Source organism: Lithobates pipiens, unplaced genomic scaffold (genome assembly GCF_037356315.1).
Source record: "Lithobates pipiens isolate NorthernLeopardFrog02 unplaced genomic scaffold, aLitPip1_a1.2 Scaffold_19, whole genome shotgun sequence".
Lineage (NCBI taxonomy): Eukaryota > Metazoa > Chordata > Amphibia > Anura > Ranidae > Lithobates > Lithobates pipiens.
Genome location: NW_027507764.1, coordinates 285,061,316 through 285,085,646, shown reverse-complemented (window position 1 = coordinate 285,085,646; position 24,331 = coordinate 285,061,316). Strand labels below are relative to the sequence as shown.

The 24,331-nt window shown below is 43.8% G+C and overlaps 1 protein-coding gene across 8 annotated transcripts in view; it reads right to left on the bottom strand.

Moving 5' to 3' along the window:
• The window catches only part of RECK (reversion inducing cysteine rich protein with kazal motifs), a 909,451-nt gene that overhangs the window by 312,471 nt on the left and 572,649 nt on the right, over positions 1–24,331 (bottom strand). For all 8 annotated transcript variants that reach the window (XM_077491985.1, XM_077491988.1, XM_077491986.1 and 5 more), the window contains one exon: positions 722–858. In XM_077491985.1, the coding sequence (XP_077348111.1) occupies positions 722–858 (137 nt within the window). The remainder of the gene's footprint in view (positions 1–721; positions 859–24,331) is intronic.

Genomic DNA, 24,331 nt, shown 5'->3' with positions numbered 1-24,331 from the left:
GGCGGCGATCAGCGATTTTTATTGTGACTGCGACATTGTGGCGGACACATCAGACATTTTTGACATTGTAAACAGCATCTACCCGCTCAGCCACCCCGTGAGACGATTGTGGGTATCCCCGCGGCGATCGAGTCCGCGGGACCCGTGACCAGACTGACAGGGGTCCTGACTGGCACACGAACGTGCCGCTGGCGGCACGCACGCGATAGCCAATACGCCTGCCCGTGCCATTCTGCCAACGTACATCGGCGTGCGCCGGTCGGGAACTGGTTAAGAAGTTGCAGAAAATATGAAATAAGGACATGCTGTGTAGAGATATGCAAAATACATCCTTCTGGTTACTGTATTACATTAATTTATATTCCAGTAAAGAAATTACTGGATCAGACATAATTTGAAATGTCTTTAGTGGAGCACAGCTACAGTATGCAAGCTTCCTACATTTAGGCACAAGAACAAGGAAAAAGAATATCTGCATCCATTCTTTTGTATTTACTGTAGATGCAGACCAAGACAGTAAAAATATAAATTCTAATTTTTAAGTTTAAAAGTGTTAGGACTCTATTAAGCATGAGTTTTCTATTTTTTCCTAGTTTTTGCTTTTAAATGTTGCCTTACTTTTATTATTGCTGCACCGAATCACACACAGCATAATATATTACATTGATTATGAAGGATACATTTCAATGTTGTTAATACAAGAATATAGACTGGTACTTACGAAGATAAGTTTCCAAAGGAATACAGTCCTCTGTGTCATCAGTGGAAGACAGCATTTCGCATATGCTTTCAGCATTGTGGCTTTCAGGAAATTTGCTGTGATCTCCACACTTTCTTAGTATTTCCACACAATCTGCTCTTTTTAGATGAAATATGCAAAATAAGCAATATACTTTAACAAATAACAAATCAGTACATAGAGTATATGTAAGCTTACATACTCAGTATAGTTTTATTCTTTTTAAGTGACAAGACGCAAACACTAGGTTTCCTCTAGTTCCTGTCGCACATTAAAAAACACTGAATATACATAACACAATCATACAATAGGCTACATAGTAATAATGCTGCACACTCACCTCTCCCACTACCACATGTTGCCTTCTAGCTTTTTCAATGTCATCTGAATTCTCCTACCCTGGCCAAGACTGCCTTTTTTTTTTTTTTTTTACGTTAAACATAGGTTTTTATTAAACATATGGTGCATACATGGTATATTGACGTCATATACATACTCGAAGAAGATTTTGCATTGCATAGTTCAGATAAGTTAAAAGGGTGAGTTCTATAAATGCAATATTACAATAAATGGAGCATCACATTCAACTGTACATGGCATAGTAGTTGCTTCAATTTACTGTGAATTTGCTATGCTACACACAGGTATCAGACTCTTGTAACCAGCGATCCCATAACTTATTGTACTTATGGTAAAGTAGTATTCACTTCAAGTTTCCACTCTACCATCCTTGGGGGTGATTGTCTCATCCATTTTTTGGCTATTATTTTCCTAGCTGAAAATAGTGTCTCATGCAGAAAGATTTTGGTGTACTTGTCAATGGTATCAGGAAGGATTCCAAGGAGGCACTGTTTTGGGTCAAGTGCTAGAGGTGAGCCCATAGTGTCATGAAGGAATGTTACTACTTGCTTCCATAGTCCCTGGATCTTGGGACAGGCCCAAATCAGATGGAAAAAAGTGTCTGTTTCCAGTCCCCACAGCAAGCACATTGTGGACTTTGTTTGTACCTTGCCACCCTGAGGGGTGTAAGATACGCTCTGTGCAGAATATATAAAGCTGTGACAAACGGTCTGACAATTTAGGGGATACAGCCCTGCATGTCTCCAACGCCTCCCCCCACTCCTCATCTGTCATTAAGCCCACCTCCCTCTCCCACCTAGGTTTCAAGTTATATGCAATTTTGGTAGATATGGGGGTGGAGAGCATGTTATAAAATGGTGAAATTAACTTATGGGGGTCTGTGCCCTTAATCACTGCCATGACGGCATTAGGTGCAGATTCTGGGATTGAGTCAGGAAACTGCGACTGTGTTGCATGGCAGAGTTGCAGGAATCTAAGGAACATTCGGTTTTGGAGGGTAAATTCCTCTTTAAGCAAATCAAAGGTTTTAAGGCGTCCATCTTTTAGTATATGATGTAAATAGAACACTCCCTGTCTGGCCCATAAACTTGTGTCTTGCAGTTTGGCTAATTCGGGTAGGTGTTTGTTGTGCCACAGTGGCGTGTAATCACTATGTTGTGGAATTTCAAGTTTAGAAGAGGCTAGGTCCCATATTCTCCTGTATTGATATAATGTGTGTTTAAGTTCCCCTCGCTACAACACCTGTACACCCACTGCGATCGCACACAGTGGGTCTTTGGTGTGCTGCGCCCACCCGGGACATAGAAGAGTTAGAAATCTCTGACTATCCCTCTTGTCAATGTGGAATAGCTGCGATAGCTGGGATGCCACCTAATATAAATTGAAATCAGGGAGAGCCATGCCTCCCAGCTCAGTTGGATTTTTAAGGGTCTGCCACGCTAGTTTGTGTCTATTGGTACCCCACACAAAAGGTTTTAACAGGGCCTCCATAGACTTAAAGTATTTCAGGGGGAGAAATACAGGGGTATGCCATAGTACAAAGAGAATCTTGGGAAGCAGGACCATTTTAATTACATTTAGGCGACCCCGAACCCCAAGTGGAAGCCAAGACCAAATCCTCACTTTAGTTTTAACTAGGGAGATGAGGGGTTCTATGTTGAGAGAAAAATAATCTGCGGGGGACCTAGAGATTTGTATCCCTAAGTATTTGATGACATTGACTCTTTGTAGTAGTAAGTTGGCTTGGCATTTCCGAGGGCGGGAAGCTGTCGAGGGGTATGATTTTTGACTTATCCCAGTAAATTTTTAACCCTGAGAACAGACCGAAGAGCTTGTTTGTGCAGAGTGCAGTCTGTAGGGACAGGCCCGAATCGGACAGGTATAATAGCGTGTCATCTGCATACATACAAATTTTTTCAATCAAGAAGCCCACTCTCAGTCCTCTAATCTCTGGGTCTGCTCGGATGGATATCACAAGGGGTTCTGCCGCTAGTGCATAAAGTAATGGGGACAATGGGCAGCCCTGTCTCGAGCCTCTACTGAGGTCAAACATGTGAGACTGTCATCCATTGGCCACCACTTTAGCCGTGGGTGCCCGGTACAGTAATTGAACCCACCGGATATATTTGGGACCAAAGCCATAGCCCTCCAAGCATCTCCACTCCACCGAGTCGAACGCTTTTGCCCTATCTAGAGTCACCACCACCCGTGTTGCCACCTCTTCATGTGTGGCTTGCATGTTGATAAATAATTTCCTAAGATTGAATGAGGTGTTCCTACCCGGCATGAAGCCCGCTTTATCCGCGTGGATCAAGGAGAGGATGACCTGATTGAGCCTAATAGCCAAGACTTTGGCTAGTATTTTGATGTCCACCTGTAGCAAGGATATGGGGCGGTAAGATTCTGGGTACCCTGGGTCTTTCCCTGGCTTAGGGATGAGGACTATTGTTGCCTCTGTCATGGACAAAGGCAGTTCTTGTGACTCAAAGAGGTGGTTATACAATGCCAGTAATTTAGGGATAAGGGTGTCGCTATATTGGGAGTAGAATTCAATCGGGAGACCGTCCGACCCCGGGGATTTAGATCTAGCAAAGCTAGCAATGGCTGTCGCTATTTCGTCCATAGTGATGGGTACCTCCAGGAGGTCAGCCTGTTCATTTGAGGGCTGCGGGAGATCAATATCCCTAAAAAAAAAAAAAAAAGACATTGAGTCTGTCTGAGCGGGAGCTGTTGTCCTATTAAGATCAGCGAAAAAATCTCTGAACATGGAGGTTACTGTAGGTGGGTCTGTGATTTCTTGTCCACCAGAGCCACACAGTGTAATCACCACCTGGGGTCTGTCTTCACTATGCACAAGTACGCAAGTAATTTGCCTGCTTTCTCCCCATGTTCAAACATCTTCTGCTTAGAGAAGAAAAGTTTTTGCCTGGCCTTTTGAAATTGGAGATGGGTAGCTGCTCTAGTGTGTAATTTAAGCGTGTCAGCCTTCGCAGGAGTTGAGGGTAACAGCGGCGTCCACCTTAATCTTATTAATACTGGTGAACAACACCGAACGGGCGAAGAGCTTGAATGAATCCCACACCGCAGAGGGTGATGCTGAATCATCATTTTCCGCGAAGTATAACTTAAATTTGTTCTCAAGCTCATCATCTTCTGGTAGGAGCGAGAGCCAGAATGGGTTCAAGCGCCAAGCCCTTGGCGGTCTATCAATTGGGACAATGTGATCCAATAGGGACAATGAGTCGAGAGTGTCCTGGGACAGAATGCAGCCTCCACCAGGCGAGGTGTTAAACTATGAGAGACAAGTATGAGATCTATGCGGGACATAGAATTATATGTGGATGAAAAACAGGAGTAGGAGCGCGCGTGTGGGAATTTGTGTCTCCAGGTGTCCGTTAAATGAAAGGTAGAGATGAGCCCAGATAATTTAGTTTCATTAGGAGTGTTCAGGGTGGGCGAAGTCAACTGCAACCTGTCAAGAGTTGGGTTTAGCGTAGAATTGAAATCGCCCATCCAGACTGCAGGTATTGTGGGGTGACGGGCCATAAAGGACAATCCCTCCTTAATTGCGGTGATGTTAAAAGGGGGAGGTATGTAGAAAGCCAATATAAGGAGGGGTTCACCATATAATTTAGCTGAGAGAAATACATACCGCCCCTGTATGTCAGTGGATAACTCGCCCAACTCAAAATGTACTGATTTGGCAACCAAAATTGAGACCCCTCTGGCATGAGATGAGTGGGTAGAATGGAAAGCCCAACCGACTCATGGTCGGCGAAGTGCCATCTGAATGCTCCCCTTAACATTTGTTTCTGTCAAGGCTATTACATCTGCATGTTGTTTCTTGAGGAAAGGGAGGACTGCCGCACGCTTGATTTTCTCGCGTACACCCCTCACATTCCATGTGATAAACTTTAAAGACGTCATGGGGGAAAGTCATGGAAATCAATTAGCAAAATCATGTATTTCAATATGAATATCTCGCAGAACATATATAACAATTCACATAACTCCTTTCCACGAGGCGGTACCTGCTGTCTGAATTTGATATGCACAAAAACCCAACAAAACTATAACTAGAATAACTCCCTCCCCCCTCCCTGCCCTGCACCCCACCCAACTGGTGCGGGCTTGTTCCCTGAACTGTTGCGTCCCAACTGGTGAATACGCTGTCTTCCAATATATACATATATGGTAATACAATATACTGAGTTCCTGGCTTATGTATCAAGCCGGGGATGCCAGCCATATCAATAGATCAGGATAGGTCAGGGTTCTCCCACCACCCTGTAGTTTACCGTCGATAACCAACCATCTCCAGAAAAATGTCCAATCAGCATTATAGCGATTCCTAGTGGTGTGTGGGGTAAAGTCTCGCTGCACTCTGCATGAAGTTGGTAGGATTCCGCTGCCCGGCAGCTGCACATTCAGTGTGGTCTTGAGTAGTATGTAAATACAAGCAATAAAACAGGTATGATCAATATGGCTCCCATGCCTTAAATCCCTGAGATTTATGTTCTGTACTCACATTGAGGTAATAATGGTTTCCTAATGCCATCATGGGCCTATAGTGCATGTTTTAGAGTGTTCCCTGGCTGCAAACGTGCATATCCTAGCAAGCTTCCCATCCAGCTGTAGGAACCACGCAGTCATGCGATTCTGGAAAAGTAGGGATCCATACTAGGAACTGTCGTGAGCACAGATAAAGGAGAAAGGAAAAAAACAACAATCAAAAAGTAAAACAAAGGGGTAGTTGCAAGAATGGACAGGTTCGGGCTGAGCTCCTGGGATGTGATCATGCAACTCTTTCAGGTAGGGCTCGTTGCTCCAGCCAAGAAATAACATCCTCCGGATCCTCAAAAAATATCGGGCAGCCATCATTTTCCACCCTAAGGCGAGCAGGGAAAAGAATGGAGTATTTGTAGCGCTGATCTCTTAGCCTGCGTTTGGCCTCCATAAAGGTTTGGCGGCGGTGGCGTATCTCTGCTCAAAAGTCCGGGAAAATGGCCACTTTAACATTGCCCACTGGAATATTGCCCTTCTCTCTAGCCATTCTCAGTGCTGCATCCCGGTCTTTATAGTTGAGGAGTTTAGCTATGAAGGTGCGGGGGGCCCCCAGCAGTGAGGGTCTGGCTGGAATGCGGTGCGCCAGCTCCACTGCAAACATGAGGGAGAAGGATTCCCGCTCGTAGGCAGTAATAAGGAGTTGTTCCAGGAAAGTTGTAGTGTCCCTCCCTTCAGTCCCCTCTGGCAGGTCAATGAAGCGTAAATTGCATCTTCTCAGCCTGTTCTCCATGTCATCCTGATTAGCCTGGAGTTGGTGGATCTGTTGTTGCATGCAAATGGAGGATGACTGCAAGGGTGGAACAGCGTCCTCCACTATGCTCAGCCTGGTTTCGGTCTCCGTCACCTGGTCTCTGAGCATGAAAGTCTTGCCTAATGAGGGAAATATCCATTTTCACCTCCTCAATTTGCGCTGTGAGGTTCTGCATAAAGCGATTGCTTCCAACAGTCTATTAATGTCATTTGTTGGTTGTTCACCCCCCCTCACCTTCTGTGAAGCGTCCTCGGCCTCCAGAGCACTCATTTCCTGTGGGCGAAATTGATCTAGTTTTGCCGCTGCTGCCTTTTGCGATTTCGTTGGTGACATACCTTCGGAGTCTGGGGTGACTCTGCAATCAATGCCAATCACACGCAGAGTGGTCCTGTAGGCCGGATCCAGGAGTAGGCCGAAGCCGGGGACTTTCCTAGTTCTGCCGGCCGCCGAGCAGGAGATCGCCACTCCGCATGGGTCGCAGCTAAACCAAGGGCCTCCGGGGGCTAGCTGGGAGATTGTGAAGATGCCCAGGTACCTTTACAGGCGATGTAGTGATCGATTCAGATGCCACAGGAGTAATTTGCATGATTAATAGCTGGAGCTCTGATCAGCACATCCTACCCCATGAAGCGTCAGGCCACGCCCCCCGTCAGGCCATGCCCCCCTTCTAGCAGCATTTTCTAATGTATATTGGATCACAGACACCTATAAGCTCACTGCTCTGTCCAAGACCATTGTTCAACAAGATTAAAGCGGTCATAGAAACCAAATTTGCAAAGGCTGTCTCTCATAGCATGCTCTTAAATATTATGCAGCTTTCATTAAACTCAGACAAATATAATGGGAAATCTTAGCACTCTGTCAGATAACTCACACTCTTGTCATTCTTTATGGTTAAATGTCAGTACCAAAACATCCAGTCAATAAAATACAACTTAAAATTATTATTAAATCCTGTGCTTATGCACCTTAATAAATCGTGGCTAAAATATGTGTGACCACACCACTTTCAAAATCAAAAAATATTATATGATAATCCAAAAAAGAGAATGTGTATACCAATCAAAATACAAGAGCAGCTACGCAGTAGGTCTGAATATGAGACACAAATGGTTAATTAGAAAGTGACTACGTGCCCTTCTCGTTCAATTATCAATAATCACAAATAATATAACAAAACATTGAAACGTGTAGCAAAACAATTTCCGAGTAAGTCCATCAAAATGATACATACGGTGCCTTGAAAAAAGTATTCATACCCCTTGACATTTTCCAGATGTTTTCATGTTACAACCAAAAACGTAAATGTATTTTATTGGGATTTTATGTGATAGACCAACACTAAGTGGCACATAATTGTAAAGTGGAAGGAAAATGATGAATGGTTTTCAACATTTTTTACAAATAAATATCTGAAAAGTGTGGCATGCATTTGTATTCAGCCCCCCATTAAACAGAGTCAACCGGTGTGTAATTTAACCACTTAAGCCCTGGACCATTTGGTTGAGCAAAGACCAGACAACTTTTTGCGATTTGGCACTGCGACGCTTTAACTGAAATTTGCACAGTCGTGCGACATGACTCCCAAACAAAATTGACGTCCTTTTTTCCCCACAAATAGAGCTTTCTTTTGGTGGTGTTTGATAACGTCTGTGTTTATTTTTTGCACTATAAACAAAAAAGGGCGACAATTTTGAAAAAAACGCATTATTTTTAACTTTTTGCTATAATAAATATCCCCAAAAAAGATATAATTTATTTTCCCTCAGTTGAGGCAGATACGTATTCTTCTACATATTTTTGGTGAAAAAAAAATAATCACAATAACCGTATATTGATTAATTTGCGCAAAAGTTATAGCGTCTACAAAATGGGGGATAGTTTTATGGCATTTCTATAGGTTTTTTTGTTTACTAGTAATGGCGGCGATCAGCAATTTTTATCATGACTGCGACATAAGGCGGACACGTCGGACAATTTTGACACATTTTGGGACCATTGGCATCGATACTGCGATTAAAGTTGCATTGATTACTGTAAAAATGTTACTGGCAGTGAAGATGTTAACACTAGGGGTCATTGAAGGGGTTAATATGTATCCTAGGGAGTGTTCTAACTAAAGGGGGGATGGGACTGTGCAGGGAAACTAACAGATCACTGTTCATACCCTGTATGAACAGACGATCTGTCAGTTCACTGCTCAGAGAACCAGAAAATGTGTTTACACGCACAGCTCCTGGTTCTTCGTGTGTCCGGAGCGATCGTGACAGCCCGTGGCAGATCGTGGTGATTGAGACCGCCGGCACTCGCATCCCCTCAGAGAGCGAGTGGGTGGGGGGGGGGGGCGCGCGCGCCTCCGGCGGCACGTAAGCACCCCCAGTGGCCGTTTATGCTACTGACGTAGCATGACGGCGAATCAAAATAAAGGGCAGCGCTAATCAATATGGCATAAACAAGAAAAAAATTGCCAATATGAAACAATGAACATATAAATGTGCAAATACAAACTTGGTTGTACATGTACATGCACTCCGCACAACCTCTCCAATATTCCTTTTCCTCTCTCTGATCACAACCTTATTAGTTTCACTCTCTCCTTGTCTGCCTCCTCCTTGCCTTCCAACTACAAAACTATTACCTGTAGAAACCTTCGCCATCTTAACCCTTCTCTTCTTTTTTCTACAGATTGTCTCTACGAGAAAATCTCATCCTTGTCCTGCCCCAACTTGGCCACTTCTGTCTACAACAGTTCACTGTCATCCACCCTGGATAACTTCGCCCCTCTCACTACATGCAGAATCGGGCCCTAACCGCTACAACCCTGGCAGACATATAATACCAGAAGCCTCAAAAAATGTAGCCGCGCTCTTGAGCGTCTGTGGCGTAAGACTAAGTCACAGCACGGTTTCAGCCAATATAAATCTGCCCTTCAAAAATACCATTCCTGCCTCCACACTGCCAAACAGATCTACTTTATCACTCTCATCAACACCCTCTCACGCAGTCCCCGTCAACGTTTTTCTACCTTTACCACTCTACTTCATCCTCCATTACCTCCATCCATTAACTTACTCACTGCCCAGGAGATTGCTAATCACTTCAAAAATAAGATTGAGACAATTCGTCTCGAGATCTTCACTCTACAGATATCTCCCTTACTTTAAACTCCTTGTCCTCCTTCACAATCAACACTTAATTACTTTAACCCAGCTACCATAGAGGAAGTCACTATGCTTTTTTCTAAAGCCCACCTAACCTCTTGCCCTCTGGACCCCTGTTCCTTCTCAAATACTACGGTCACCATCTGACTCTATCCTACACTCCTTAACTCATATCTTCAACCTCTGACTACTGGAATCTTCCCCAACCCTCTAAAAAATGTGCTAGTCCCTCCTATAGCAAAAAAGGCCTCACGAGACCCAACCAATCTTAACCTAAGACCCATCTCTTTACTCCCTTTTGCCTCCAAACTCTTTGAAAGTTTTGAACATAACCTTCTTGATCCCCTTCAGTCTGGATTTTGCCCACAGCACTCCACAGAAACTGCCCTCCTAAAACTCATAAACGACTTACTTACAGGCAAAATCAATGGTCATTTGTCCATACTCTTACTCTTGGACCTTTCTGCTGCCTTTGATACAATTGACCACCCCCTCCTCCTCAAAAAACTAAATTTGCTTTGTCTCCTTGGCTGCACTCTCTGTTGGTTCGAATCTTCAGTGTCACTTACAACTCCACTTCCTCCTCTCCAACTCCTCTTACCATTGTGGTCCGCCAAGATTCTGTCCTTGGGCCTCTACTATTCTCTATCTACACGTCCTCCCTGAGTAAGCTGATAGCCTCCCATGGCTTCCACTACCATTTATATGTTGATGACACCCAAATGTATCTCTCTGCCCCTCAGCTCACCCCATCAATCTTCTAATGCATCAATGATTTGCTAACAGATATATCAGCCTGGATGTCAAACCACTTCCTCAAACTGAATCTATCTAAAACTGAGCTCTAAATATTTCCTCCCCCACGTGCCCCTTCCCTTGACTTCTCTGTCAAGATCAATGGCACATCTATCAGCCCTTCCCCACATGCCAGGGTGCTAGGGGTAACCTTAGACTCTGAACTGTCCTTTCAGGCCCACATACAATCCCTGTACAAATCATGCCACCTTAGCCTCCGCAACATTGCCAGAATACTTCTCTTTTTAACTAATGACGCCACCAAGCTTCTAATTCCCTCCCTGGTTAGCTCTCGCCTCGACTACTGCAACTCCCTCATTGGATTACATTTACATAGACTATCCCCCCTTCCGTCCATAATGAATGCTGCTGCAAGACTCATCCACCTTAACAACCATTCAGTGTCCTCCACCCCTCTCTGCCAATCCCTGCACTGGCTTCCACTCACCCAACAAATAAAATTCAAAGTACTAACAACAATTTACAAAGCCATCCATAACTCTGCCCCCAGCTAATCACTAACCTAGTCCCAAAATACCAACCAAGGCACTCTCTTCAGTCCTCCCAAGACTTCCTGCTCTCTATCTCCCTTGTCACCTCCTCCCATGCTTGCCTCCAGGATTTCTCCAGAGATTCTCCCATCCTTTGAAACTCCCTACCCCAATCTGTCCGACTGTCCCCTTAACCACTTCCCGACCGCCGCACGACGATGTACGTCGACAGCATGGCACGGGCAGGCATATGGGCGTACATGTACGTCCCTGCCTTCCCGCGGGTCGGGGGCCCGATCGGGCCCCCGCCCGGTGCCTGCGGCGGTCGGTATCCGTGCAGGAGCGATCGGAGATGAGGAGGCGGCCATTCATTCATGGCCACCCCCTCGCGATCGCTCCTGACGAATGGGAGTGAAGCATTGCATCACTTCCTCTCCTGTAATGTAAACACAGGAGAGGAAGTGATGTAATCTCTCCTCCGTGTCGGTATTTTTCGTTCCGGCACCGAGGAGAGAGCATCGGTGAGTTGCACAAGCACTACACTACACAGTAGAACATGCCAGGCACACTCACACCCCCCCTTTACCCCCCGATCACCCCCCCAATTACCCCTGCCCCCCCAGTCACAGTGACACCAATGCATTTTTTTTTTTTTTTTGCATTGGTGTCATTTGTGACTGTAATAACTGTTAGGGCAGTTAGGGTTAGCCCCCTTTAGTTCTAATGTACCCCCCTAACCCCCCCAATAAAGGTTTAACCCCGTGATCACCCCCCGTCGCCAGTGTCACTAAGGCTGGGTTCACATTGCAGCGGTTTATGAGAACGGATGTGATTCGCACCGCACTGCAGTGCAAATCACATCCGATCTCTGCGATTCGAGTTCAGCCATTCGCCGCACCCGCCGCAAATACGCACGGGAGCCTTTTTTTGGTCCGCAGCAGAATCGGATCGCATGGGTGTTCACACCATGCAATCCGAGTTTGCAGATCGCACTGCGATATGCGAACTGATCTGGGGGTGTCATTAACATTTCACTGACACTCCTAGCAGTTCGCATAGGGCAGTGTGAACTGCCGCCGGGAGGCATGCGATGCGGGAACCCGCCGCGGATTCGTGGCGTTCCCGCATCACTCCAGTGTGAACCCAGCCTAATAAGCGATCATTTTTCTGATCGCTGTATTAGTGTCACAGGTGACGCTAGTTAGGCAGGTAGGTATTTAGGTTCGCCGCAGCTTTTTATAGCGCCAGGGACCCCCATATACTACCGCATAAAGCCCCCTGATTGCCCCCTAGTTAACCCTTTCACCAGTGATCACCATATAACTGTTACAGGTGACGCTGGTTGGTTAGTTATTTTTTTATAGTTTCAGGGCACCCGCCATTTATTACCTAATAAAGGTTTAACCCCCTGATCACACGGCGGGTGTCATTTGTGACTGTAATAACTGTTAGGGCAGTTAGGGTTAGCCCCCTTTAGTTCTAAGGTACCCCCCTAACCCCCCCAATAAAGGTTTAACCCCGTGATCACCCCCCGTCGCCAGTGTCACTAAGGCTGGGTTCACATTGCAGCGGTTTATGAGAACGGATGTGATTCGCACCGCACTGCAGTGCAAATCACATCCGATCTCTGTGCGATTCGAGTTCAGCCATACAGATAGTATGGCTGAATTCGCGTTGCACCCGCCGCAAACTCGCACGGGACCCTTTTTTTGGTCCGCAGCAGAATCGGATCACATGGGTGTTCACACCATGCGATCCGAGTTTGCAGATCGCACTGCGATATGCGAACTGATCTGGGGGTGTCATTAACATTTCACTGACACTCCCAGCAGTTCGCATAGGGCAGTGTGAACTGCCGCCGGGAGGCATGCGATGCGGGAACCCGCCGCGGATTCATGGCGTTCCCGCATCGCTCCAGTGTGAACCCAGCCTAATAAGCGATCGTTTTTCTGATCGCTGTATTAGTGTCACAGGTGACACTAGTTAGGCAGGTAGGTATTTAGGTTCGCCGCAGCTTTTTATAGCGCCAGGGACCCCCATATACTACCGCATAAAGCCCCCTGATTGCCCCCTAGTTAACCCTTTCACCAGTGATCACCATATAACTGTTACAGGTGACGCTGGTTGGTTAATTATTTTTTTATAGTTTCAGGGCACCCGCCATTTATTACCTAGTCTCACTAGTGTACCCGTAAATTTAGGGGTGTCTACTTTCCAAAATGGGGTCATTTGGGGGGGGGGTTTGTGCCATCTTGGCATTTTATGGCCTTCAAAACTGTAACGCCCTTAGAAAGCCTGAAGGCGGTGCTTGGTTCTCGGGGCCCCGTACGCGGCTAGGCTCCCAAAAAGTCCCACATATGTGATATCCCCATACTCAGGAGAAGCAGCAGAATTTATTTTGGGGTGTCATTTCACATATGCCCATGGCATGCGTGAGCAATATATCATTTAGTGACAACTTTGTGTAAAAAAAAAAAAAAAAAAAGTTTGTAATTTTCCCGCAACTTGTGGCAAAATATAAAATATTCCATGGACTCAACATGCCTCTCAGCAAATAGCTTGGGGTGTCTACTTTCTAAAATGGGGTCATTTGTGGGGGTTTTGTGCCATCTTGGCATTTTATGGCCTTCAAAACTGCAATAGGTAGTGAGAAGTGAAATCAAAAAATTACGCCCTTAGAAAGCCTGATGGCGGTGCTTGGTTTTCGGGGCCCCGTACGCGGCTAGGCTCCCAAAAAGTACCACATATGTGGTATCCCCGTACTCAGGAGAACCAGCAGAATTTATTTTGGGGTGTCATTTCACATATGCCCATAGCATGTGTGAGCAATATATCATTTAATGACAACTTTGTGTAAAAAAAAAAAAAAAAAAAAAAAAAAAAATTGTCATTATTCAATCGCTTGAGACAAAAAAATAAAATATTCAATGGGCTCAACATGCCACTTATCAATTTCCTTAGGGGGTCTACTTTCCAAAATGGGGTCATTTGGGGGGGTTTTGTACTGCCCTGCCATTTTAGCACCTCAAGAAATGAGATAGGCAGTCGTAAACTAAAAGCTGCGTAAATTCCAGAAAACGTACCTTAGTTTGTAGATGTGACAACTTTTGCGCAAACCAATAAATATACAGTTATTGACTTTTTTTTTACCAAAGACATGTGGCTGAATACATTTTGGCCTAAATGTATGACTAAAATTGAGTTTATTGGATTTTTCTAATAACAAAAAGTAGAAAATATCATTTTTTTAAAAAATTTGCGGTCTTTTTACGTTTATATCACAAAAAATAAAAATCGCAGAGTCAGTCAAATACCTTTAAAAGAAAGCTCTATTTGTGGGAAGAAAAGGACGCAAATTTCGTTTGGGTACAACATTGCATGACCGCGCAATTACCAGTTAAAGCAGCGCAGTGCCAAAGTGTAAAAAGACCTCTGGTCATTTACCAGCAAAATGGTCCGGTCTGAAAGTGGTTAATCTATCCATCTTTAGACGATCCCTGAAAACCCTTCTCTTTAAAGAAGCCTATCCTGCTTCTAACTAACACTGTTCTACTTCCTCCATCAGCTCATCCCCCGCAGCTATTACCTTTTGTATCAATTGACCCTTCCTTTTTAGATTGTAAGCTCTAATGAGCAGGGCCCTCTGATTCCTCTTGTACCAAATTGTAATGTAACTGTAATTTGTGCCTTTATTTTGTTAAGCTCTGTGCAAACTGTTGGCGCTATATAAAACCTGTATAATAAATAATAAATAGATGGCATAAATGAATCACCATATAATATAAAGTGCAAAGTGCTATAAAAATAACAAATTTTAAAAATCCACATGTGATGATTGAAGCTCAAAACTGATGAATCGTGGTTAACTAAAAATAGTTCATGGGGAAGATGGAGATTTTTTCACCATATATAGAAGTTGACTGCCGTCAAGTAAGGAGTCACCCTAGACTATGCACTCTTATCGGACTGTGTATACCCTATGCCAGCAAAAAAGAGTCAAACAAGCATGATTGCTTGACTAATCTTTTAGGTGGAGAGAAGAAAAAATAAAAAAATAAAATATGGTGCATGAGTGTGCAGACCCTTAAACCAGTACTTTGTTGAAACACCTTTTAATTTTATTAAAGCACTCATTCTTTTTGGGTATGAGTCTATCAGCATGACACATCTTGACTTGGCCATATTTGCCCACTCTTATTTGCAAAAACACTCCAAATCTGTCAGATTGCAAGGGCATCTTCTGTGCACAGCTCTCTTCTGATCACCCCACATATTTTCAATCGGATGCAGGTCTAGGCTCTGGCTGGACCATTCTAAAACTAATCTTCTTCTGGTGAAGCCATTCCTTTGTTGATTTGAATGTATTCTTTGGGTCGTTGTCATGCTGAAAGATTAAGTTCCTCTCCATGTTCAGCTTACTAGCAGAAGCCTGAAGGTTTTGTGCCAATATTGACTGGTATTTGGAACTGTTCATAACTCCCTTTACCTTGACTAAAGCCATTGTTCCAGCTGAAGAAAAACAGCCCCAAAGCATGATGCTGCCACCCCAATGCTTCAATGTGGGTAGGTATGGTGTTCTGTTGGTGATGTGCAGTGTTGTTTTTGCTGCAAACATCTTTTGGAATTATTGCCAAAAAGTTCAACCTTGGTTTTATCAGACCATAACACATTTTCTCGCACGTTTTTGGGAGACTTGAGATGTGTTTTTGCCTTTTCTTACAAAGAAAAACATCCATCTTGCCACTCTACTCCATAGCTCAGATATATGAAGAATATGGGAGATTGTTGCCACATGTACCACACAGCCAGCACTTGCCAGATATTCCTGCAGCTCCTTTAATGTTGTGGTCGGCCTCCTGGCAGCCTCCCTGACCAGTTTTCTTCTTGCCTTTTCATCAATTTTGGAGGGACCTCCAGTTCTTGGTACTGTTGAGTCATATTTTCTCCACATGATGATGACTATCTTCACTGTGTTCCACACTATATCTAATGCCTTGGAAATTCTTTTGTATCCTTTTTCTGATTAATACCTTTTAACAATGAGATCCCTCTGATGCTTTGGAAGATCTCTGCGGACCATGGCTTTTACTGTAGAATGCGACTAAGAAAATGTCAGGAAAGACCTACTAAACACCTGAACTTTATTTGGGGTTAATCAGAGGCACTTTAAACACTTAACAACCGGCCCATAGCCGAATGACGGCTACAGGGCGGTTGTTTAACTCTAGGAGGCCGTCATATGACGTCCTCCCAGAATTCTGCTCTTGCGCGCCCCCTGGGGCGCACACTCGAGAGCATCCGTGACCATCACGGATCACGGTAAACGGCAGCTCATCGCGGGCGTTTACCACGTGATCGCTCCGTCAAATGACGGAGTGATCACTTGTAAACAAACCGGCGTCATGTTATGATGCCGGTTCCTCCCTCCCCCTCTCTGTACCGACCGGTACAGCGGAGGGGCAAGAGATCGGTGTCAGCAGCGCTGTGGGCTGCATCTGCAGTGCCCACATCGCTGCTCACCGAAATTTAACCCCTCAATACCCTGCAATACTCTGCAGTACCAGCAATACTCTGCAGTACCAGCAAATACCCTGCAAATACTCTGCAGTACCAGCAGTACCAGCAAATACCCTGCCAATACCCTGCAACACCCGCCAATACCCTGCAACACCCGCCAATACCCTGCAACACCCGCCAATACCCTGCAACACCCGCCAATACCCTGCAACACCAGCCAATACCCTGCAACACCAGCCAATACCCTGCAACACCAGCCAATACCCTGCAACACCAGCCAATACCCTGCAACACCAGCCAATACCCTGCAACACCAGCCAATACCCTGCAACACCAGCCAATACTCTGCAACACCAGCCAATACTCTGCAACACCAGCCAATACTCTGCAACACCCGCCAATACTCTGCAACACCCGCCAATACTCTGCAGTACCCGCCAATACTCTGCAGTACCCGCCAATACTCTGCAGTAAAATTCCAGCCAATACTCTGCAATACCCTGCCAATACTCTGCAATACCCTGCCATAAATTGCCATACTTGGAGATACCCAGCCATACTTGGAGATACCCTGAGATACCCAGCCATAGTCGGTGATACCCTGCAATACCCAGCCATAGACATCCCCCCCCCCTCCCGCCGCCCTCCGGTGCTTCTACCGACTCGCCAATACGATCAAAGCCAGAATCTTTTTTATTTTTTATTTCAGGCTTTCCAGCCTAGAGGTGAGATGTAGGGTCTTATTGACCCCATATCTCACTGTAAAGAGGACCTGTCATGCCATATTCCTATTACAAGGGATGTTTACATTCCTTGTAATAGGAATAAAAGTGATCAAAAAATGTATTTTTGGGGAAAAAAAATGTCAAACTAAAATAAAGTAAAGTAAAATAAACAATTAAAAAAAAAAAAAAAACATTTTTTAAAGCGCCCCTGTCCCCATGTGCTCGTATGCAGAAGCGAACGCATACGTAAGTCCTGCCCACATATGAAAACGGTGTTCAAACCACACATATGAGGTATCTCTGCAAACGTTAGAGCGAGAGCAATAATTCTAGCCCTAGACCTCCTCTGTAACTCAAAACATATAACCAGTAAAAAAAAAATTTGAAGCGTCGCCTATGGGGATTTTTAAGTAGCGATGTTTGGCGCCATTCCACGAGCGTGTGCAATTTTGAAGAGTGACATGTTAGGTATCTATTTACTCAGCGTAACTTCATCTTTCACATTATGCAAAAATTGGGCTAACTTTTTTCTTTTTTTAAAACAAAATTTTTGCGCAAATACCGTGCGAGATAAAAAGTTGCAACGACAACCATTGTATTCTCCAGGGTGTTTGCTAAAAAAAATATATAAATGTTTGGGATTCTATGTAATTTTCTAGCAAATAAATGATGATTTTTACATGTAGGAGAGAAATGTCAGAATTGTCCTGGGTGCTCCAGAACGCCTGATGGCGCTCCCTGCATGTTGGGCCCTCTGTATGTGGCCACGCTGTGTAAAAGTCTCACACATGTGGTATCGCCGTACTCGGGAGTAATAGCAGAATGTGTTTTGGGGTGTAATTTGTGGTATGCATATGCTGTGTGTGAGAAATAAACTGATAATATGACAATTTTGTGAAAAAAGGAACAAAAAAAAATCTTGATTTTGCAAAGAATTGTGGGAAAAAATGACAACTTTAAAAAACTCATCATGCCTCTTACTAAATACATTGGAATGTCTTCTTTCCAAAAAGGGGTCATTTGGGGGGTATTTGTACTTTTCTTGCATGTTAGGGTCTCAAGAATAGAAATAGGCCGTCAGTACTTCAGGTGTGATCAATTTTCAGATATTGGCACCATAGCTTGTGGACTCTTTAACTTTCACAAAGACCAAATAATATCCACCAATTTGTACTTATTTTTACCAAAGACATGTAGTAGTATACATTTTGGCCAAAATTTATGAAAAAAAAATTACTAATCTGCTAAATTTTATAACAGAAACAAAGAAAAATTATTTTTTTTTACTGTATTTTCGGTATTTTTTCTTTTATAGCACAAAAAATTAAAAAACGAGCGGTGATTAAATACCACCAAAAGAAAGCTCTATTTGTGTGAAAAAAAGGACAGCAATTTCATATAGGTCCAGTGTTGCATGACTGAGTAATTGTCATTCAAAATGTGTGAGCACCGAAAGCTGAAAATTGGTCTGGTTATTAAGGGCGTTTAAGTGCCCAGTGGTCAAGTGGTTAAATGATGAGAGGTGTGTACTGACTACTATTTAACATGAGTTTGAATGTGATCGCTTAATTCTGAACACAGCTACATCCCCAGTTATAAGAGGGTGTGCTTATGCAACCATATTATTTTTTTTTATTTCTACTTCCCCCCGCTAAAAGATTTCAGTTTGTTTTTCAATTGAGTTGTACAGTTTATAGGTTACATTAAAGGTGAAAATGGTTCTGAAATGAACCCTCTGTGTCTCATTTTTTTATATCACAGAAACCTGATATTTTAACAGGGGTGTGTAAACCTTTTATATCCATTGTAGATGACCAATATACCAGTGATTGAATGTGCAAAAAAAAACAAAAAACAGCAAAACAAAGTGGCATGGTGCTTGTGCAAGACCATCCCCACATCAACTTTTACCACTTCTCAGAGACTTTGTATCTCAAATTATATGGTTTCCACACATCCCTGTGATTATCAGGAGAGATACGGTATCATCTGCATATGGGTTCAGCCTTGTTACAATCCAAGAGTTATATCCAATGCTCAATCCAGCACAAAAACAAATTTCACAAATTAAAAATAGGATTTTTATAGCAGCTTACCTGTAAAATCGTTTGCTTTGAAGTACATCACTGGACACAGAGCCATAGCAGTTACTACAGTGGTGTCAAAAAGTGTTTGCCCCCTTCCTCATTTCCTGTTCCTTTGCATGTTTGTCACACTTAAGTGTTTCGGAACATCAAACCAATTTAAACAATAGTCAAGGACAACACAAGTAAACACAAAATGCAATTTGTAAATGAAGGTGTTTATTATTAAAGGTGAAAAAAAATCCAAACCATCATGGCCCTGTGTGAAAAAGTGATTGCCCCTTAAACCTAATAACTGGTTGGGCCACCCTTAGCAGCAACAACTGCAACCAAGCGTTTGCGATAACGTGCAATGAGGCTTTTTACAGCGTCCTGGAGGAATTTTGGCCCACTCATCTTTGCAGAATTGTCCTAATTCAGTTACATTAGAGGGTTTTCGAGCATGAACGGCCTTTTTAAGGTCATACCACAACATCTCAATAGGATTCAGGTCAGGACTTTGGCTAGGCCACTCCAAAGTCTTCATTTTGTTTTTCTTCAGCCATTCGGTGGTGGACTTGCTGGTGTGTTTAGGATCATTGTCCTGCTGCAGAACCCAAGTTCGTTTCAGCTTGAGTACACGAACAGATGGCCGGACATTCTCCTTCAGGATCTCTTGGTAGACAGCAGAATTCATAGTTCCTTTTATCACGGTAAGTCTTCCAGGTCCTGAAGCAGCAAAACAGCCCCAGACCATCACACTACCACCACCATATTTTACTGTTGGTATAATGTTCTTTTTATGAAATGCAGTGTTCCTTCTACGCCAGATATACTTGGACACACACCTTCCAAAGAGTTCCACTTTTGTCTCATCGGTCCACAGAATGTTGTCCCAAAAGTCTTGGGGATTATCAAGATGTGTTGTGGAGAAATTGAGACGAGCTTTGATGTTCTTTTTGCTCAGCAGTGGTTTTCTCCTTGGAACTCTGCCATGCAGGCCATTTTTGCCCAGTCTTTTCCTGATGGTGGAGGCATGAACGCTGACCTTAACTGAGGCAAGTGAGGCCTGCAGTTCCTTGGACGTTGTTGTGGGGTCTTTTGTGACCTCTTGGATGAGTCGTCGCTGCGCTCTTGGGGTAATTTTGGGCGGCCGGCCACTCCTGGGAAGGTTCACCACTGTTCCATGTCTTCGCCATTTGTGGATAATGGCTCTCACTGTGGTTCGCTGGATTCCCAAAGCTTTGGAAATGGCTTTATAACCCTTTCCAGACTGATAGATCTCAATTACTTTCTTTCTCAATTGTTCCTGAATTTCTTTGGGTCTCGGCATGATGTGTAGCTTTTAAGGATCTTCTGGTGGACCTTACTGTGTCAAGCAGCTCCTATTTAAGTGATGCCTTGATTGTGAACAGGTGTGTCAATAATCAGGCCTGGGTGTGGCTAGAGAAATTGAACTCAGGTGTGGACAACCACAGTTATAGTATGTTTTAACAAGGGGGGCAATCAGTTTTTCACACAGGGCCATGATGGTTTGGATTTTTTTTCACCTTTAATAATAAACACCTTAATTTACAAATTGCATTTTGTGTTTACTTGTGTTGTCTTTGACTATTGTTTAAATTGGTTTGATGTTCCGAAACACTTAAGTGTGACAAACATGCAAAGGAACAGGAAATGAGGAAGGGGCAAACACTTTTTCACACCACTGTATGTGGGTTATAGGCCACCTTCAGGTGATGGGCACTGGCACACCCTAAGACAGGAAGTCCACTCCCTATATAACCCCTCCCACTACTGGGAGTAGCTCAGTTTTTGTAGCAAAGCAATACACGTGTATACCAGAAAGAAGTGTCCTCTGTGTCCCATGATGTATGTCAAAAAAAAGTATTTTACAGGTAAGCTGTTATAAAAATACTATTTTCTTATCGTATATCACGGGACACAGAGCCATAGTAGTTACTATGTGGTATGTTCCATGGCAATGCCAAATGAAGGGAGGGAGACACAACAAAAGTAGGGCACCATGAGACCAGAGGACTTATACTGCTGCCTGCAGCACACTGCACCCAAAGGCTATATCCTCATTACCTTTTACCTCTACTTGATAGAATCTGGTAAATGTATGGACTGAAGACTAAGTTGTAGCCTTGCAGATTTCAGCCATGGAGGCTTGCTGATGCACTGTCCAGAAAGTACCAACAGTCCTGGTGGAGTGCGCTTTAATATGAAAAGGTGGAACTTTCCTCTGTAAACTATAAGCTTGAACAATCACTTGTCAAATCTATTTAGAAATAGTTAATTTTCAATGTTGCCTGTCCTCTTTTAGGACTTTTAGGGAACACAAACAAAACATCAGTCACCACATCAAGAGAAAATAGTGACTTTTCTTCCTCAGAACAGGTTCTGGGAAAAATTAAGGTAAAACAATATCCTGGTTTAAATGAAAACCTGACACTACCTTCGGTTGCAAATTAGGATAAGGACGCAATACAACCTTATCTTTGAGAATAATTAAATATGGCTCTTTACAAGAAAGAGCAGCCAACTCTGATAGTCTTCTTGCAGAAGATATGGCTACCAGAAAAACTTGTTTCCTTGTCAAAAGGACCAAGGGATTATGTCGTATCGGCTCAAAAGACTGTTTCTGTAATGCCGACAGGATTAAATTCAAGTCCCAAGGGTTCAGGGGTGACCTACCCGGAGCATTAACCCCCTGAATAAAGCTATGAACCAAAGAGTGTGAAGCAAGTGGTCGCTGAAATAATACCGATAAGGCCGAAACCTTGCCCTTGATAGTACTCAAGGCCAGCTTTATTTCTAATCCCATCTGTAGAAAGTCAAGGATTCTATCTATGACATACTTCCTGGGGTGACAATCCCTGGATTCACACCAGGAGACATATGCCTTCCAGACTCTGACTCTGGAGGCCAGGTTCCTTGCATTAACCAGAGTAGACAACACTGAATCTGATAGCCAATGCTTCTTCAGAATGTGGGTCTCAATAGCCAAACCATTAAATTTAGCGTTTGTAAAGTAGGATGGAATACTGGACCTTGCGAGAGAAGATCTGGCCACGGCAGTAGGGTCCATGGGTCCCCGCCATCTTTACGATCTCTGCATACCAAGATCACCTGGGCCACACTGGCGGCCACAAGAATCACTTACTTCCCTTCATGCTTGATTCTGCGAAAAAGTCATGGATGCAGGCAGAATAGGAGGGAATGCATAAATCAGTGAGAACCGATTAGACGGGAATAGCAAGGCATCTGTTCCGCATGCTAGCGGATCCTTTGTTCTTGTCAGGGCTGGCTTAGCCCTTCCTCCTCTGGGCTGGCCGCTCAGCTGTTGGCTAATTGCCAGCTCTCTTTTCTTTCCACAGTTACCAGGTGTTCCCGATGATGCTCGTCTGACCTGTCTATTTAAAGCCTTCCAGCTCATTTCTCCATTGCCTTCACATTGGTCACATCACAAGGAACCATCTCCTGCTGTTTGTTTCAAGACTGGCTTGCTGACATCCCTCCTGGCTTCTTATACTGCTTGCAGTTGCTCTCCTTGGATCCCTGACTTCAGGCCTGACTGATTACCTGATCTGGCTACTGGACTCTGGCTATGCTTGACTACGCTTTTTCTTTTTCCTTTTTTATTAATAAACAAGTGTGATTTGATTGTACTTCTGTCTGATTCATGGTTCCTGACAGTTCTCAACACAAAGTTGTTGATTTCTTAGTTGAACCTGGACGCAAACAGATCTACGTCTGGGATCCCCCATCTTTGACATATTGACAGGAATATCGGGGTGAAGGAACCATTCTCCCGGGAACAACTGCTGGCGACTCAGGTATCCGCCTGCCAATTTTCTATTCCTAGAATCAAGACTGCCGATGTATATTGTTTTCTGCCCAAGATAGGATATGATTCACCTCTCTCTGGTCCACACAACTTCTTGTATCCCCTTGATGATTGATATAGGCCTCCTCTTTGTTCGACCTCTACCCCATTGTCGCAGCAGCTCAAGTCTGGTGCAACAACTGGGCAGGACAAACAGTGACGTTCGCCACAGACAACCAAGCCACAGCCAGTATTATAAATAAAGGAGGTCCTAGTAGCCGGCCATCGTGGCCTTCCTGCGCAGGCTGGTGCCACTATCCCCACAGCATCAATCTAACGTTCTATGCATCCACATCCCAGACAAACGCAATAATCTGGCCGACCACTACCTGTTAACTTTGCTTCGTTATTTTTGTAGGAACCTGGAACCGACCCGACCATGTCTCTTATCCCACACTGGTCGTAACTAACCTCGGATTCAATAATAAAATTGAAGGGTACTAGTGCGCTTCACCTTGCTATTCAATGTGTAAGGAAATAATATTAATGTGTGGAAGCAGCCTACAAAGATAGTGATCTCGGCACTAATAGTGATAAAAAAATGAATAAATTGCAGCGCTAACCACAAACAACATTTACAATAAATAATAAACTAAAAAAATAATAAATATAAAGTGCAACATGTGTGAATCACCTCACAAAGTGCAAACTGTGCGATTCAATAGATGCAACTAAAATAATAACTACGATATTAAATGTGCTTATATAATATATACATGCCAAAAACCTATATAAAATCCAAGGACATTAAAAATGTGCAAAAAATATTTTTTCAAAAGCAAAAAGAAATTCTTTACATAATCCAGTTCATGCTAATGCTTCGTGAATAATAAACAAAGTCCATGCATAAAAGTGACTTCCAAAGTGTGTGCTAATCCAGTGATTCAATTCAGTGCCAAGCCTGTGCACCACCTGTTTCCCCCAGCCTCTCACCTCAAATACTTGGTATAGAAGCACAATTTATAAGCCAAGGCTAATGCATCCACATTCGTCCAGCGGCTAGTATCCAGCTGAATCTTTCTTTTCCAAGTTCTTCACCTCTCACCCGTTAAGGTGTACGATCCATATAGTATAGAACAAAAGGACAGGGGGGCTCTCATGTGTAGTAAGCAGATTTAACGTTTTTAATAGCGAAAAGTAGCAACTTACATTTAAGTAGACAACAACGAATAGATGTATTACGATCCGAACTTCCGGTCTCGGCCGCGACCGGAAGTGACAAGTGCAACACCACAGCTCCTTCCCTGACGCGTTGCGTCACGATCACATGA